Raw genomic sequence first — 18,751 nt, 5'->3', positions numbered from 1 at the left:
GGTGACCTTGAATGAATCACCGTTACTTTGATCGATCTATCATTTGACATTAAATATTAACAAATATTCTGGCTTGTTCAAGTTATGTAAAAATGTATACTTCGTTGTGTTGTTCAAAGCAACAGAAATGAACTGTTTATGATCAACCAAAATTCAATGTCGCTAAAGCTTGTAACCGATTAGCAAAAATAAAATCTTTTTTTTCTCAGCTTGAAAATACAGGTGATTTCTGGCCTCCTATCAATTATGCAAACGCTCAGCCATTAAACTACTTTCAGGCTCTTTACTTCTTGCTGGTGAGTTGAATTCAGCTTTATCTAAGGTATTTCACCTGATTCTGCAAAGTAACAAAAAGAATCAAATCTTCCTTCCTTACTTCCTAATATCATCATATGAAATATTTATTAGATGATCTCTGAAAAATTATGTTATCAAATTTCTTATTATAACATTTTTCTTAATAACCTTGCAATTTCGGAATCTTGAAGGATAAAATCGCACTAAAATTTTCTCTTTATATTGCAATTATAGCTTAGCACATTTGTTACCTTTGTAATCACCGTAAATTTTTACCACTATAATCTTTATAATTGAGACACTTTCATTGCCATCTCAAACCTAGGTGACAATGTCAACTGTAGGATATGGGGATCTCTACACACGCACATACCTCGGTCGTGTATTCACAATGATATTCATATGCGTAGGACTGGTATGTACAAGTTCTGAATGCACTTGAAGTTTCTTCCTGTGAGTAGTCATCCCTGTCTTTTGGGAAAGCTAAGTCGCGGTCAATGTATTTACGTTCTATTTGATTCTTGTGAAACTTGCATAGGCACTATGTCCCGACGCATTTCAGTCGCCATTTAAATTCCCATCGGTTAGACTATACAATATACCTACTATTACGGATCCAATTGGCCAATCTTCATTGTTTTCTCGATTTTAAAGACGCTGCAAAGTCTATTGTTAACTCTCAACAGTTGACTGACGGGACATAGGGGCTTTACATACTAAATTTACCATTTATTACCTAGCTGTTTAATTACATTTACGCAGAGAGCCTTATGGATCTGTAGAGCTATAGACATGGCAAACATTTTCAAAAGTGTCAGCTCATCTGCTGTTTGACTGATCAATGAACACATGATGCACGGGATCAGTAAAATTGCAGGTTATGCTTTGCAAAAAAGTTGCCTGCGAGCTACCAAGAACTCGCAGCCAGTGCTCGCAACTGGAAAGCACGCTCCTTCGTCGCAAGCAATGAGCTCGATATTTCAGCAGTTTTCAATACATTTACCCAATGAAATCATATTTTTATATTATCTTAGGCGCTGTTTGCAAGCTATATACCTGCCTTTATCGATTTCGCAAGTTCTCATACAAAGTACAACAGATCATTTACTCAAACACCTGGAAGGAAGTGAGTAAAATTTGCTTACTTATACCGAATTGCTGCGAGAACGAGTCACAAAAATGATCTGGTTGATATTGTATCATTTTTGTTTCCAAATTATAAAACAGGATGCTTTCGAGGACCAAGAAAAGCCTTTTGCGCTTGTGTCTTTATGCAAACTTGAAAACGAAACGAGACTACAAAATTGATCATTTCTTTCCCATAGGCATATAATTGTATGCGGACATATCACGGAAGAAAGTGTGTCGATGTTCGTTCGCGATTTTCTCCATCCTGATCGTGAAGACGCCCATGTTATAATTGTCTTTCTTGGACCGTAAGTATACCATCGTGTCTTGTCATATTTCCTCTTAAAAATTCGCTAATTTTGTTTGTCTCAATTTGCATGGGTTTTGCAATTAGTCTAAGAAGAATCGTTATAAATGTTAAAAATCCGTTGTAACAAACATGAAAGAAAACAATAATCATATGCAAGCTTTTGAAGGTCCTGAAATGTTTCAGCCAAAATTATTTAAAGACTGTTGAAACAATGCTGAAAATCATTGTTTTTCGTTTAGGACCTTTCCAAGCATCAGTCTTCAAGCTATCTTGAAAAAGTATTCGACTAGGACAGCATATTTCATTGGCAGCATCTTTAATTTTAGAGATTGCGCTAGAATCAAGGTAGGTTTTCAAAGATTTTTATTGATCTTGGTTTGAGTGTCGTACTGAATATTGCGTGCCTGGATTGCTAGACTTTCAGGAATCGAAACTATGATGAGATCATGATAAGAAGACAAGTGAAATGATGCACCTGAAATGATTCAAAAGCTGACATTTGTCTATGAATAAATGGAAAGTATTACTTATTTGCAAAAAAGCATTGATGAAAATGTTTAGAGCAGCTAACTTCAACGTTGCAAAGCCTACTGTTAACTCTGACGATATCCAAAATGAAGTGGAGAGTAGTAGCCTATAAAAAAGTTTCCAATATACAATTTTGTGACGCATTATTGGAGGGGCTTAAAGGTTTTCCGCGGCTGAATATGTTGAAGACTTAGAGCCATATGATTCATTTTCTGAATATAAGTAGACTTTTGCAACTATGGAAACTAAGCCTCTGAGCCCTACTCCTGCAACACCGTCCTTGGCACGAGGACTTTGAAATAGGAAAACAGCATTGCTGGAGCCCTAGTGGAATTATTCTGTGGGTGAACCCAAAGGGCAACTTTTATAGATTCTTGAAAAGACAGCTTAGCTATATCCTCCTATAATAATAGGTGACTACATATATCCCATGATGAAGAAAATCAGTTGGAGAAAAATGGAATCAAATGAAACTAAGTGGGAGGAAAACACATTGAAGCATGTTTAGTTAATTTTGCTTTTTTCGATCAACTGTTAATAAAGCTATTGATCAACTTTTGCAGTTAACTATGGAAATTTAAGCAATGAAAATCAAGCCCCACCAGGGCACATGATAAAAAACAGATATACAAGAACCAATAAATAGTTAGATACAGCATTTAAAGATAAAAGAAGGAGCCAAAAGAGATAGCAAACAGGCTTACAATGAAATGTAATTTTTACATAAAATGCACGGTAAAAAGCATTGCAAGCAGACAAACAGATGATGATAAAAATCAGATGGATTGGCAGCTGATATGAATATTAACAATGGAAATGTTAACAGTTGAAACAAAAGCTGAACTATGCTGCCTTTAAAAAGCATCGTAAGCAATTACTACAGGGATTAACCTCGGCACAAATGCAATAGCGATATTGAAATATTGTTCAAAAAGTATGTTTATTGTGATTTGAAAACGCAAAGATTTTCATTATAAAGCAAAACCTGTTCATATTTGCCAAGTTTTTCTGTGGACAGGCTGAAGAAATGATATTAAAGCTAAAACTCTAAGTCGGCCGCTTGAGGTCTTTTGACAAACTGAATCTTGTATGGCTTTGGTGCAAGAACAACTCCCAGTACACCATTGACATCGGGTCCAGCTTCTCCAGCCACCTGTCTAACCTCATATCGGTACAAAATGTTAGACAAAAAAAGAAATAGTTCCACTTTTGCCATTGCTTCTCCGACACAAACTCTTCGTCCTGCGCCAAATGGCAAAAAGCTCTTGTTTAATCCATGGACAAAGTTCCCGTTATCATCTAAGAATCTCTCAGGCTTGAAAGCATAGGGATCTTCCCATTCTCTCTCATCGTAATGAAAGGCCCAGTGGTTGATGAATACTTGAGTACCTTGTGGTATGCAATGCCCGTTCAAAGTATTATCCCGCATTGCTTTGTGAGGTGCACCAAGTGGCACAATGGACGACAATCGTAGTGTTTCCTGGATTGTTGCTTCCAAATACGGCAGGTTTCCTCGGTCCTGTAGACAAGGTACTCTTTCGCCGATCTTCTTTTTTCTCTCCTCTGTAATCTTTTCCTGCACATCTGGCCAAACAACCAGATAGACAAAGCACCATAAGATTGTCGTTGCCGTTGTCTCGGCACCAGAGAAGAACATGTCACTGACAATTTGCTCAAGATTTGTGTCGTTCAGGTACTTGTGCACTTTGTTGTCCTCTGTGGCTTCTTGTGAGAACTCTCGCAACAATGAATCCGTAAAGTCTCTTATGTTGGTTGAATCAAACGAATCGCGATGTTCTTTCAACTTTTTATCTAAAATCTCATCCCGTAGTTGAATTCCACGCTTCAGGATAGATAAACCCTTGTTTGGGAAAAATCGCAACCAAGGAAAAATGGAAATGATACTTGCATTTTCAAAGCCCTGGATAATTAAAGTCATGTATTCAACAACTTGTAGAAACTCTTTGTCTTTAATGTCATAACGGCTGCCAAAAACGATTGAGCATATGACATTGAGAACAGCAAGACCTGTTGGAAGAAATGTGCATATGCATATCATATGCTTACATAGCATGGACGGGTTCAAAAATTATTTATTCTGGAACATTGTGAAATTTTTCCTGTTACAAGAAGTAATGAATGAAAAGGACTTTTGGCTAATGCTTTAAACTTCTATTCAAGCACGTTATATTCTATTTTGAAGATAGCTTTGAAAAATCTAGGTTTGTGATGTTTACTTGAAAATACAAATGAAATGATCTGGCGTTTCCCCATGTAATCAAAATGAAATGGTCCCAATTGCTGCAATAAAACCAATCTTCATTAAATAAGAACTCACTGATGTCATTTTTTGGATCAATAAGGCTTCCAGAGGTCTTATCGAGCCTGTTGTTCAATGCTTGTATTTCTAAAAGAACCTTCTTCTCAAGGTCCTCAAGGCCAGTACCATACATCTTCATTGACGCATGTGCAAGCTTCCTCATTAGTTTCCATTTTGGTCCATAGTCGGAAAATCCGATGTCTTCATAACCACGTGAATAGATCTCAGCAAGGTAGATGTCTTGAGGCCGGCCAGCGAAGTCATCCCCCTTCGTAATTAAGGCTTCTCGAGCTAAAAAGGCAAACAATAGAAAACTCAAATGGAAAGTTTCGCATGTGTTTGTAGTATAATTCTATTTAGCTGTGAATACTTAATGGTTTCGTGCGTGCAAGTGCAGAACTAGAGGAGCCGTCGGAAAATCAAACATGTTTTTTACATATCAAGCGTTTGGCATTCATATTGTTGGCATTCATTTGCTTATAAAGCATTTGGCATTCATTTGGCATTCAAATGCCATATGTTCATAACTCGTATTCTTGCTCGAAATGGAAAAAATCATTCTTATAACATTCACAATTTGTGTACATTAATTGTTCTGTTTACTGAAGAGTTGCAAAATTACGTAAATAGGTTACTTACGTTGTAAGAAATGCCGTGCATATAGGAGGAGCAGCAAATTGAATTTCAATCTATGCAAGTTGATTACGTAAAGGCTTCTTCACAAAAGAAAGAAAGAAAGAAAGACGAAAGAAGCAAAATTTAAGAGGTAAACATGAAATACGGCAATTCACTCTTGCCATTAGCGTATGAGATTTTCACCAAAACAAAAAGAGTTCCAGGGATTTTTAGACGAAAGAATAGGATTTCCACCAAAGGTGTACGAGAGTTTGATGGAGTTTCTAAAGCCTCTCGATTACGCCGTTTACACGAGAGCTTAAAAAGGTCGGTTCTAAATTGAATCACTTTTTAGGTGATCCCTTTTCCTAAAAGCCAACCTTCCATTTGGAAAATTCCCGATATGTACCGTGTGAAGGGAAGCACTAGCTAAAATGATATTGGTCACGAGTAAAAACAGCCTTATATTTGTATAAATAAAATTATTTTGAAACGCTAGAAAATTACCTGGGTGGATGCTGTTGATAACAACAACACGCTGGCTACCAAAACTAACACTGAACACGTCTCCATATACTTTGGACAATTTCTTGAAAGATTCCTCGGGTTTCTTTCCAATCAAGTGCAAGTTACCAATCAGTGGCAGCGGAAATGGACCGGGTGGGTACTTTTTCAGCTCAAAAATGGCAACAAGATACTTTACCAGAGAGTACACCAAGGCAGCTACACTAACTGCGTAGACGGCTTCCCAGATCATGGTGCTATGACGGAGAGCAAGATATGAGTAGGTAAATACAGAAGAAGATTAAAAGGTAGCTCATACATCTAAACATCCTTACATTAGTTTTCAATTTGCAGTGAGCCAACCATGGAACATACTACGGATTGAGGGGGCCAAAATGCTTTGGAAAGGGGCAAGATTTGATATAGTCAGGAACAAGGCCTTTTTACATGGTTTTAAGTACATTTTGAAAATTATTCGGGTGCTAAGCAATCGTGCTTGAGGACTGCTTATCAACTCTCAGTGTAACAATAATTTAAGTTTTCAATCACTGCAAAGGATTTTCACCAAAGGCGTACGAGATTTTCGTAGAGTGATATGCCCCTGGGTAAAAGCAATGAGCAGATAAATTTTTGCATGGTTGGTTTAACGTCAATTCGCGAGTTGTTGATGGGGTTAAGCCCCCTCAGTCTCCGCTTTTGTGACAACCAATGTTTCCTGATTGGTAGAGAACTGGCTTCTTATCTAAGCCACATAAAATCCTTCCAAACTTAAATATATTTTTGCTTGATTCACACAAACCATGATTGAGCTGATTACTTTGTGCGATCGGAAAGTAGCATTCAAAATGGTTTGATGAAATCGATTAAATAAGCTAAATACACTCTAAATGGTAAGAACAAGCTGAAAGTCACCCATAAAAAATGGGTTGGCACTGTTGAAATCTCTCCCTTACCTCTAGAGATGTCTTTGCTCGAATTTGCTGGGTAGCTTATTAGTTTCGTCCTCTTCTGTACTTGGTTATTCTGAGACGTCTGCGGAAGCTGTGCCCTCTGGGAAAGCTTCAATGTAATACAATGGAGCCAAGCTGTGTTGCAATCAAAGAGCCACGGTGATAAACTGAGAATTCTTTGCCGGAAACCGGGTGTTCAAGCCAAGAAATCAGGCAAATATGGAGAGCAGTCCACGAATAATCGTGTTTAGAGCTGTCACGATCTTACATATTTTATGCCAGCTGAATTGCTGAATTTTTGCGTTTTATGACGCCAATTCTAAACAATTGCGGTTCTTGTTTATACCTTTATGCAAATTACAAACATCAGAGTTATTTCAGTTATCCAAAGGGCATAACAATACCCCGAATCTCTTTTCAATAAAGTGAATGGATTACTAACGGCTTACAGCGACACATTTCTTCTTTAAATCCCCTTTGTCTTAATTAACCACAATGTACAAAACATCTATTGAAAATAAACTTTTGCTTTAACAAGAAGTGTTTTCCAAACTACAACGAAATTAGGCTGTTGAATTATTTATTGGTTGATGTTACTTTATTTCCTGCTTTGGCCCACCCATTTAGTGTTGGATTTCCATTACAGAATGGATTGACCAATATTATGAAGAATCGACGATGCGTGCATCTTTTTATCTATAATTCTATTCATTCATAAAGTAGAGAACAGAAATTGGAAAAATTTCAAGATAATTTGAAAGACCAAAAGTCGGTTATGTCCTTGTGGTTATAGTTGCATTTTATTTATGCATGAAATTTCCCATAATCTATGCATGAAGTATACTTACGGATAAGGGAGAATCCTTTTGTTTTTGATGTAGTTGTATTCGTACAAGGAGATCATTTCCTCCTTAGATTCATTAGCAATTTCAATTTTAGATGCGAGAAGCTGATGCAGTCATCATTTTATGTAATAAAAATTGTCAAGACCCAACTGTGGAAGATACCACAAATATTCTCAGGTACTTTTGCACTCAGTTATTATCAAAAACTAAATTGCTCAATGCATGTCTTCTTTTAACCTGCAAATAAATATGTGTTTTTGGGTAGCTTTTTCCATACCTCATTCGGCATTATGTGTATCCACTTTCTTACCAGGGACGAAAACAAGCTGCTAATTTTTGAGGGGCGTGGAAGGATGAATATTCCAGTTTTAACTAAGAAATTTTTCATCCGACCTGTAAATCTACTGTACCTACCAAATTGATATTTGGAAATAGCCCTAACTCCATATCTCTAGCTTCTTTATAGTTACTCAATATTTATCATCATAGCTAATTAGCCTAAGGCATAAAAGCCTAAATCTCTAAATTTGGATTAACATGACGCAAACGTTTAAACTTACTGTATTGGCTATATTTGATGATAAATTATATTCCTTCAAGTTGGTTAACAGCGATTCTTCTCTTTTTCTGCTTTGCCCATTTAAAAGCTATTTGCTGCAGATCAATTTTATCTACAACATACTTTTCACGATAAGGAAGCATCAAGGAGTTGGACCTTTTATCGAAGGAAACTATTAATAATTTTCAGAGGGCCAAATGTTTTTCCGTTCTTTACAATTGAAGTGATGATTTGAGAGCAAGTGCATATGCCTGATTTGTAAGATGAAACACTCTTCTTTGATCAAATACTTCTGCTGCAGCTTTTGCAATGATTCGTGATTCTCAGCAGCTTCATCATAGGAATTTATGGAATTATACAATTTGGATCCAATGGAGACGGGGCTTCACAATAGAAAACGATTAGTGGATGGGTCCCCTCCAGCCTGTGAATTTTAATAAGGTTTAAAATTTTTACATTTAGAATCCCAAAATTTTTAAAATATAAAGTTCGAAAGTTTGGTCTTAGGAAAAAATTTTAAGTCAAACGTTTAGTTTTCCAACTGTACCTGGATTTTCAAAACTTTGGGGAGGGGGCGTTACGCCCCAACTGTTATTTACGTGCCTGTCTCTTACTGCAGAAATGTGCATGAATACTTAAACCTGGAGACAGGCAGAGTGCGTTCAAAGTGAGAATAGAAGCATCGCAATCTAGAGGCACAGAAGGAGCCTTATTTGTTTTAGAGTGCAAGTGTGTACAATCTAGATAACTGCTTTCAATATAGAAATCCTAAAATAAGTTGTCACAATAAAGTTTGCTAACTTAAAATAACAAGTTTGTTACAATAAAATGATATGAAAATTTCTGTTGAAACAACTTTGCTAAATTAGTTCGCTTACGCTTCATATAAGGTTTGCCTAAGATGTTGATTAATCTAATTGTACGAGAGTCTGCTAAAGAATTGAAAATTACTTCAAGAAAGAGAAAAAATAAAATGTATCTCTATTCCTAACGTCATCCTTTTTAATAATCTGGACCTCTTCATTATGACGACAATTCAATTAATTATCCCATAAAATTTTTAATTTCTGATTGTACTGTGAAAAGAAGTAATGATAAATTATCTTTTCCAGAGTGATATCAGTGAAAAACTACAGCGAGCACATGAGATGCATTGTACAGCTGATCAATTACAAAAACAAGGTTAATATTATTCTTATGTTCTGCAAATTAATCTCTCTAGTTATTCAAATATATTCTTAATGATGGAAGATTTAAAAATAAGCCAGCGCTATTTTTGCTGTAGTTAGAATCGTTTTATTTAAAATAAACAAAATTCAAGCCTCGGGTTTTTTGAAAATTCGTGTAACTTTTCACATCTTTGTTTCTTCTTCAGGCTCATCTTTTAAACTGTCCACAGTGGAATCCGAAAATTGGGGACGATATCGTTTGTGTAGATGAGGTGTGGCAAGTACAAATGTCCGCTTTTAACATTACAAAGTGTCAAAATTTAAATTAATAGTTAACCATAAAAATTTTTCTGAGGGCAAACGTTGCAGAGGGGTTGAATAGCGTACCATTCGTTTTATTAAGCACTTGGTTTTTGAAAAAGTCATCCCCGACTTCAAATTTCAACTTTGGTATAATCATAAGCCGGATAACTGCTGGAAAAGTCTTCAAATCATCAAACAATATTTTGTAAACCTTCCTCACATCAATAGACGAACAAATCAAAAGTAATCAACAAGCTACCTGGAAACATAAGCTACCAGAATCAAAGAAGCAGCCTTCAAGCCTAAAATTTTCCTGGATTACATACCCCAGACATTTTGACTTGACGTTACCTTGGTGCACTTTAGTCTGGCCTTTACTAACAGTGCCTCCTCATAGTTTCATTTATCCCTTTATCTCTCACGATTCCAGTCACCTGCTGCTCTAGTTATCATTTAAGATTTTGTTCGCAGCAAGTTAATTTTGAAGATAAGTTGGTATCTTTTTCATCTGAGAGCTTCTACCCCTGGCGCAATTTTTTTTATCAGTTACCATTAATAGTGAAACAAAAGGGTGAAAAAACACCTTTTGAAAGGGGGAAAAAATTCGATACAAATCAAACACTTGATGCTACCGAGAAGGCAGAATACAAAGTTAATAAGAAAAATTTTTTTGTGGAGTCCCAAATTTTGAAGAAAAATCTTCTCAAAATTGAATAGGATTGTATAAAGATCAATCTATTACAGATTCAAATGTAGGGGCTCCTCGATATAAATGATACCCATTGTAACTATAACAATTCTAACAGAATTATCAAATAATTTTTAAGCTTGCCTGTTGCAGATAACTTTTAATTTTTGGCTGAAATCAACGTATTTCTCCTTACAAAATGAATTAATTTTTTTCAAGGAGATAAATCAAAATTTCTTGAATTCTGTTCTTTTCTGCAGCCGACCAAGGGCTAGTAATATCAATATGCCCTTCATTATTTGAATCTTGTGAAGTTTATTTTGTTTTTTTCTATAAAGAATTTCATGGAAGATATTGTACCATTCTTGGCCGAAAACTCGTTCGCAATGTTTGAATTCACTGTTATACAGGATAGTATCGACGGTACCAATTCTAAAACTATGCTAATGACATTAAAGAGGATTGATTGATCGTTCATTTCGAGCTAAATTATATAGCTTATTAAGGAAATGTTTTCAATTTTGAAATATTCAATGAGCGATGCTGAACTTAGAGATTCATTTTAAAGTTTCGCAGTGGTTTCGCAGTGGTTCACCCTTAAGCGCATGCCAGAAAAATATTGGCTTTTTCAGTTACATTGCAATAAGCGCTAAAAAAAGGGTGTTCGGTGTTTTTACAAAACTGTCCAGACTGTCTCCTTTTCATCGTATCTGCACTTTAAAACCTATCTTGACAGCGAAAATATAAGCTTCAATTTTCTTTTTCAGCTCAAACTTGGTTTCATTGCACAGAGTTGTCATGCACCAGGATTTTCTACCTTACTCGCAAACCTTTTTGCAATGCGTGGAGACTCGGTGAGTAGTCAGTCCTTTAAATCCAATCTTCTAACTTTAAGGAAAAGCAACCGCTTCTTATCTTTTTATACTAGATTAGCCATTGAAAGTATTCTTGAGATCAATCTTCTTTCTTTCCTAGATTTAATGAAATTTAAATTCAATTATATTTTGTCTTACTACTGACTACCTGCCATTCCTACCACTACTTCTACTATAAGAGCATATTTAAAACAATGCATGTGGATTATTTTAAAAGACGAAAAGTTACTTTACCGACAGGATCTTCTATGATCCCATTTGTATAAACCTCAAATATCTTTTTCAAGTTTATCAATTCACTCAAATGTTAAGGCTATCTGCATTGCACTATACCAAGTTTATTTTTACAAGTAATTCATTGTTTTTCCAACATAGGTTTCTAAGATAGGATTGAATGAAGGAAAGCCAGTTATTCAATAATTCTATAACTTGGCCTGTTTATATTTCACAATATTAATTTCTTTTAAATGTATAATTTATATTTGCCTTGCTTTTATTGTGAACATAACGCCAGAAGATAAATTGTGATGAGCTTTACACCTTTAGAATATTGTGTGGTGATAAGATAGATGATAATGCTTTCATGTGTTTCTATTTACACATTCATTTTAATGCCATACTTTGAAAGTTTAACTGCTACAGGAATTATAATGCGTTACAATTGTTGCAAAAAATATGCAATAATACGACAGGATGAGAAAAAATTCCTTCTTTAGACCGGCAAAATCCTTCTTTTGCCGACAGACAGAGTGTTGGGGGGGGGGGGGGGGGTGGTTCAGGTTTCAATGCCCCTCAAATTTTGCCCTTTGGCGACACCCCTTGGCTAGCAACCGTTGATGACTACAAATTTCTCAGCATTTCTGTTTTCAAATTTAAACATTTTGTCAAGAAAATAACCAGAGAAGATATCAATAAGAAATATTGTTTTTTTGGCAAAGATTTCAGAGGAAATCCACGAAAGCGAGCAATGGAAGGTTGCTTACATGAAAGGTTCTGCAAATGAGATGTACACAGCTACCCTTTCAGATTCCTTCAACAACTTGAATTTTGCACAAGCAGCTGAGTAAGTTTTTTTTAACTCAAACGTTTTTCATCAATAGATATGATTTGTATTGAACAGTCGTTTAGTCGCCAGTTTTTTTAACTTTGTTGCCTTAACAAATGATTAAGAATAAACATGTATATTTTAGGATTTGCTTTGAAAAGTTGCATCTCATGCTTATTGCAATAGAAATCAAGCCTGGAGAAGCAAGCCGTTAGTAAGTGTAATCAGTTTACTTTCTTTGCGATTCCTTTGCATACTATATTTCATCGAACAAAAAATTAGTAAGCTATATAGAACAGAAATTGTAGAATGGCAGAGGCAACACTGTGCAGGTGTCGTTTAGGGGTTGACTTGAAAATGTCCGGAAATTAAACGAGAAAGAGGCACGATGGAAGTTGCCAGTTTTATAATACACTCACTTTTTATAAGAGATAAAGGTCGATGTTGAGTACTCCAGTTTCCTAATATGCTGGAAATTTCAATCCTCAATGTTTCTTAAAAGTTTCTTAATTATGATATCATGAATGATGTTATGAAATGTTCGTGACCTTTTATCACGTCAAGAGATTCTTTTCCGTTCTGATGCTGTATTTAGATTTGGGAAGTATGTTTTTAGCCTTTGTGTCTTGAATTCTAGGCCAACAGAGCAATCATGTTCTTGGATTTTTAGAAAATGTTGTTGTTCTCAGTTTTATCACGATTTAATAGTTTCGTAATTATTTTGCTTCGAGTACTGAAGTTTCTTAATTTTTTCTGACTGTCTAGTACTCACTTTTTATAACCAGTTTCTTATAAAAAATGAGGGTATATTTGAATGTGAGTCTCTCCTGTAATGCTCAAAAGGGAAAGCAAATGAGATGGACGTATAAGTAGCTAAAGATACCCGGAAATAAATTGCTTATTTACACTTTGTTTGATTAGAGTGTAACTTCAAATCACTGTTTTGAATTAGCTTTGTCATGAATCCGTCGGACAAGAAATTGAAAATTCAATCTGGTACAAGAGGTTTCTTCTTTGCACAAGATGCTGAAGAGGTTCAAAGGTAAAATCATTTCATCTTTATCAGATTGCTCTTCGTTGTTTTATGTCGTCCCAGACTGTTCCAGTTTTCAAGATTCATTGCGTTTTAAGAAGCTTCATCCAACTCTAATTTTTCTATGCAAGATTAGAGTGTTTTCCTGGGGTCGAAACATCTACCAATTTTGCAAAAGGATGAAAATACCTGTTGTAAATTTTATAATGCAATCATCAGAAAATTGATTTGCTAAAGAGCATAAAACATTCTATAACAGATCGGTAATTTTCAACAAAGCTTTTCAAACACGCCTCGCCAACTATTTGCTCATTTTTCTTGACTGGCCTAGCTAACCTGGAGAAGACAGATCACCGCTTTTCTGCTCATGGATCAAGCGAAAAGTCCATTTCAGATAATTGAAATGTTCGTTCATGAGAGAATTCGTTGCAATTAGCAGGAGAGAATTCTTTGCAGGAAGCTTAGGAATGTCAAAGATATTTTCTCTTTGACGTGCAAAGTTTATAGAACTCTTGAAGGCCTTTACATGGTATATTTATCAATAGAGTGAAAACTTTATCAAGACAAAATGAAAGACTTTAGAGTATGGGATAAGATGATTTCATATGTCATAATTTGCACTTTTTAAAAATTGGGTTTGTTTGCTACATATGATAATAGGCTTCGTCCATCGTTATCCATTTCTGACAATCTTGGTGGCTATTTGTAAATTTCTCTTGTTTATTAGTTGGTAATAGTTATAGCATGAATTTCACTCAAATCTTGCAACACTCAGTAAGCTTATGTTAGGTCCTCTGTTTGGCAGAAAGTCGAAAACATTCATAATGACAATTCCTGGTTTGGTTTACAGATTTGTTTTTTTACTTGCCTTATTTGAATCACGATGAAATAATATATCTTGTAAAAATAAATCTTACAATTGTGAATCTTATCAAAAAGCAAAAATGGGCGTCGCTCAATTTTGGAAAAAAGTAAAGGGCGTTGCCAGAAAAAAATATGGGACCACACCCATTTAGGAACCCATTCAAATTTTTGTCTCGATCCGCCACTGCTTCAAGGGCCCTAACAGTTTACAATCCCCGCATTTGGATCAATTTTCAATTAGAGTCCAGCATCCAAAATGAAATATGCAGAAAAGGATATTTACTTGCATTTTTCGTTTAATTTTGTTCAAAAGCCTTGGTTAAGGTCGCCATCATGGTTAGTGGCATGAAAATTTTGAAAATTTGACATTCTAGGGACGACCAGAAAATGGATCTAGTGCATTAACAACATTTATTTCGAACCTTCGAGAAATGTCAGTTTAGAGCCTAGAAAAATCCCTGGTAACATTCATGGACTTGTTATTATAATTATACTACAAAGTTAGGGCTTGAATTTGAAATGACATTTGATTGGTCTTCCAACGTTTTAGAATAAACTTACAGGTGCAAGAAGTTTGACACAGTTTAGCAATAAAAATTATACAAAAAAGGTCATAAATTTGCAATAATTCAACAATAGAAAATATATAAATTTTTTGGTCCGTATGTGCACAAGGGCATTTCATAAACTTGGTGCATTTCATAAGAACGCCTGAGGCATTATAAAATTGAAAAAGATAAGCAAAGTTGGAAACAAATTTCCGGAATTAAATCTACCGTCAAGGACCATACGAGGCTTTTTAAAGTTAAAGTATCATTTTGCAAAATCAAATCGTAAAACGATTCCATAATCCAATCTTTTCAAAGTCAACCTAGTCAACCCATTCAATCATTATTTTCTATAATCACACCAAATCCTGCTCATTCCCACCAAAACAATCTAGATTCCCTCATTCACGACCTCATGACCTCTACCCCTTCTCCAAATACCTCAGACAAATCCCTTCCATAGCGATGCACAAAACTGACCATCCTGTTCCTTCAAATCTTATTATCATTATACATAACAACTCTGCATGAGTATCATCTGTCGATGGCCATATTTTGTAAAATGATATAAATTTCTTATTTGTCTTTTTTTATCAGCAACCATGATCTTTTATGAAAGATTACGTAGCGTGCCCATGGAAAAAGGCCATACCAAGTTAACAAGCACAACAGAGCTATTGGGTTAACAGCGGCTATACCTACCCCTAACTTTTGCTAATAGGTTAGAAAATGTTTAAAAAGTTTACTCAAACGCAACTTTGGAAAGTTTTCTCTAACGGATCCTAAGTAGTAGCAGCTCTTTGAAGGGAACCCATTTTTGTTCATATTCTCTGTGTTCCTTCTGTTTTAATGACATGTTGTAGCTATTTTCTTAATTGGTTAGCTTGGTGTTTATGGTCCTCAAGCTAATTGCATTTATTTTATTGCAATTTATATTTTCACTGAATCGGCCTGTTTATGAAGAATAATTGGAAAGAAGCAGGTATTTTTTAAAAGGGCCGTTTTCCCACGTTCTTCGGGGGCTTCTGACTGATGTATTACTTCTTTCTATACACCCGTGTTTTCTTTCGTATTCGAGCAACTTCCTCTACAATTTGGGCACCCTGACACCCACAATCGATCCTTATCTTAGATTGAGGCTGTAACCAGGGACCGCGCACCAGTCCAAATGCGGGGGGGGGGGGCTGCAATGAGCGTTACCGAAATTTTTTGAGGCTACGTCCTGTAGAACGTCGAAAAACGCCCCTTTTAGAAAATACTTGCTTATTTCTACTGAAGTTTTACAAACAGTCTGGTTGAGAGAAGATATCGATGGCTATAAAATAGATACAATTAGCTTGGGGATGATAAAACATAAATAAAAACACCGAGCCTAGAAAATGAACAAAAAGGGTTCCCAGTCAAGAAGAACTGCTACTACTTAGGAGCATACTATCTAATGTTGCGTTAGAGCAAAGTTAGAGTAAACATTCCAAAAAGTTTTCTAACATGTTATTGCAATAAAGTGGAGGGGCTATAGCCAATGCTAGCCCAATAACTGCGCGGTGCCTGGCGGTAACCAGCATTTTGCCTTTGTTTTCGTTTTGTTTTTACCTTCTACGGCTTAATATGTAACTGTTCGACTTGATTCTTTAGAGGCTTTGGTGCCAAGAGTATAGCTTTTTGTACTTCCTAACTTGACCATAATGAACTTATAGACTCTCTCGATTGATTTTGTCGGGCTTTAGCCTGTGGAACGAGAAATTTCCCGGTATCCCGGTGGGCCAGTCCGTCACTGTTCCTGCCTTCATGTTACATCCATATTTAGACCCTGTCCACACGGTGACGGATATTTTTGAAAACGCAACTATTTTGAACCATGTTCAACTTCCGTCCACACGTTGTCGGCGTTTTCGGTCACCGAGATGCCGAGTGAAGTAATTGTTCTGCTGGTATTTTCTTTGTCAAGCCACAATGCCTGCCAAAAGTACTTGGAACACCCACCAATTTACGCTGCATTTGATATCTTTCATTCCCTTCATGAAAAAAAATTGTTACTTCCGTCCCCTCAAACAATGTTGATGATTTAGAGAAATATCATAAAAGAGGCGCAAAAGAAAGTGCTTCCTAAAATCCTAACCCGTTTGATAGTCAACCAACATTGTTCTATAGGGGAGAGGGGGATGATTGATTTTGACCTTGGAAATTGATGTCAGTGTTCCAAGACTTTTGGCAGGCATTGCAGATAGCTTGCTTGCAGATAAAAAATTTCATTCTTTGATTTTCCCAATATATTGATTTTCAGTAATAGCTTAAGATCGTCACCTGTCCATACAAACAACTCAGTAGTCTTATTTGCTGAAGGTTTTTTGCAAATTGTTATTTTCCTTGATGTTGAAAATTAATGTACACTTAGTGAGCAAAAGCATTGCACAGGCTGAAACAGAAATGGCAGCACCGCAGCAAAAAATCCTATCGAACCAAAATTCGAGTGGACATAGCAAGTTTCATAAAAGTTATAAGATTTATCAAGGTTTGATGGTAAAAACAGTAAATACAAGAATATTCTTGATGTTGCCTATTTCTAAACAATATCGACATGTCGCAAAAACACAAAAATTGAGCCATGATGATTGGAGTACCTGTGAAAAATTGGTAAATAAAAAGTTAATCTTTGCACCAATTTGCGATATCTTATTACAATGAACTCGGGGGGTACTTTATGCTTGGGTGTCTAGAACTGCTGATTTTCCTCACTTTTGTTGGAGAATCTGCTAAATGTTTTGGTTGGAAATTTTTGGAAGCGCAATGGGCCTAATCGCAGCGGCCGCTTCGTGATATATTGCAGCAAAATTCAATCAATAAAATGTGTCACAAATCGTGAAGTCCATCCTTTCCAACAGATTTCCATTTTGTAATGGGAACAAATAATGCTGCAAATTGCGTAAAACAACATTTCGTCCTCTCATTAAATGAAAATACAAAAATTCCCGCGATAAACAGGTTCACTCAAGTGCCTCAATAGCTGTAAAAGAATAGGCTTAACTAATAAAATGGCTTAAAACATGCCACTTTCTACTAAATACAAGGCCATTTATGACCAACTTGGTATTTCAACATCTAAATGTGATCTTGCAAATGTTTTTCTGAACTTGTCATGTCGCGATTAACAGGACCTGTTACTAAACTTTTGATAAAGTTTTAGGAAGTTTCACAAAGGCTTCAAAGCTGAGAGACTGTCCAATAAAAAGTTAAATACGAATGCCATTCTAACAATTACTGGAAATAGTTTAAAAATAAATACAAAAAAATTAAAATCATGGCAAGCTATTGCACTGAAATTTAGTGATCTAACATCGTCGTCTGTATCATCAGAGGTAGAAATAGTTGACTTGGCAACATCGACGTTAGCCGAATTTCAAGCGTAATCATTTGGTTTTGCCTTTCCGTGTGGATGGATATATTTATGAAGACACTCATACTGTGAATTCAGATTCATTTGATAAAGGATAAGAAGTCTTTTGAAAAATATCCTGCACTGTGTGTTGCATTAATTGTTTAAGAGGTTTCAGAAGTGAACCAAATTTCTCAAGAAAAAGATAATATCGTTTTCATACTTTCTTGATTCTATGCTAAATTCCAATTTCAAATTGCCACGCGACTCTACTCCTTTCATCTTTTATCTACACGTAACGCGACTTCACTCAACCCTAAACTTTACTGTTTCTGTTTGAATCTTTCATACGTAATTGTGTGATGGGGTCGTCTTCTAGTTTAGGTTGTCTTCTCTTCAGTGTTATCCGAACGAAACCGCACAACTTTTACCAAGGCAAGCGAATGTGTATGCTCGGTCAACAACATGCACGCGAGCAAAAATCCTAAAGTAGAGTTCAGCATTTATGACTCGCCTACACTTCCATAATGCATTGATATCAAAACACGAAGAAGTATGGTTTCGGTATTAAGTAAGAGCATGTATGCTTACCAATTACATTTATTTCGTTAAATATTGTATCTAGGACCTCATTATGCGCTTTTTATCATCTTATTATTGAAAGCACTTGTTTTCATTTCATTTTCCATCCGCCTTTAAAGGTCCGTATTGCCACTTGTTTTTTTCTGATTCAATCTTCCAAAGTCTTTATTGGTCAGCCAATACAATACAACCGTAGACTATAGACACTGCAAGAA

At 35.8% G+C, this 18,751-nt stretch overlaps 2 protein-coding genes across 10 annotated transcripts in view; one reads left to right on the top strand and one right to left on the bottom strand.

The window, feature by feature from the left end:
- LOC135689764 (calcium-activated potassium channel subunit alpha-1) overlaps nucleotides 1-18,751 on the top strand; it is a 35,164-nt gene that overhangs the window by 9,833 nt on the left and 6,580 nt on the right. For all 8 annotated transcript variants that reach the window (XM_065207103.2, XM_065207100.2, XM_065207101.2 and 5 more), the window contains 12 exons: nucleotides 210-296; nucleotides 623-712; nucleotides 1,332-1,423; nucleotides 1,623-1,733; nucleotides 1,975-2,080; nucleotides 7,592-7,674; nucleotides 9,169-9,238; nucleotides 9,432-9,497; nucleotides 10,984-11,070; nucleotides 12,030-12,154; nucleotides 12,282-12,350; nucleotides 13,089-13,178. In XM_065207103.2, coding sequence (XP_065063175.2) covers nucleotides 210-296; nucleotides 623-712; nucleotides 1,332-1,423; nucleotides 1,623-1,733; nucleotides 1,975-2,080; nucleotides 7,592-7,674; nucleotides 9,169-9,238; nucleotides 9,432-9,497; nucleotides 10,984-11,070; nucleotides 12,030-12,154; nucleotides 12,282-12,350; nucleotides 13,089-13,178 — 1,076 coding nt within the window. The remainder of the gene's footprint in view (nucleotides 1-209; nucleotides 297-622; nucleotides 713-1,331; nucleotides 1,424-1,622; nucleotides 1,734-1,974; nucleotides 2,081-7,591; nucleotides 7,675-9,168; nucleotides 9,239-9,431; nucleotides 9,498-10,983; nucleotides 11,071-12,029; nucleotides 12,155-12,281; nucleotides 12,351-13,088; nucleotides 13,179-18,751) is intronic.
- On the bottom strand, nucleotides 2,313-6,929 carry LOC135689767 (steroid 17-alpha-hydroxylase/17,20 lyase). Of its 2 annotated transcripts, XM_065207104.2 has the most exons (4): nucleotides 6,656-6,929; nucleotides 5,706-5,959; nucleotides 4,602-4,874; nucleotides 2,321-4,291 (listed from the first exon to the last, which is right to left on the bottom strand). In XM_065207104.2, the coding sequence occupies exons 2-4, from the start codon at nucleotides 5,953-5,955 to the stop codon at nucleotides 3,303-3,305; spliced, it is 1,512 nt and encodes a 503-aa protein (XP_065063176.2). In that variant the 5' UTR covers nucleotides 5,956-5,959; nucleotides 6,656-6,929; the 3' UTR covers nucleotides 2,321-3,302. The 2 variants fall into 2 exon arrangements, with proteins under 2 accessions (XP_065063177.2, XP_065063176.2); XM_065207105.2 differs by lacking the exon at nucleotides 6,656-6,929 and having other exon boundaries at nucleotides 2,313-4,291; nucleotides 5,706-5,971.

This window comes from Rhopilema esculentum, chromosome 5 (assembly GCF_057945365.1).
Source record: "Rhopilema esculentum isolate cy_ngs chromosome 5, ASM5794536v1, whole genome shotgun sequence".
Classification (NCBI taxonomy): Eukaryota; Metazoa; Cnidaria; class Scyphozoa; order Rhizostomeae; family Rhizostomatidae; genus Rhopilema; species Rhopilema esculentum.
This window is presented reverse-complemented; position numbering and strand designations above follow the sequence as displayed.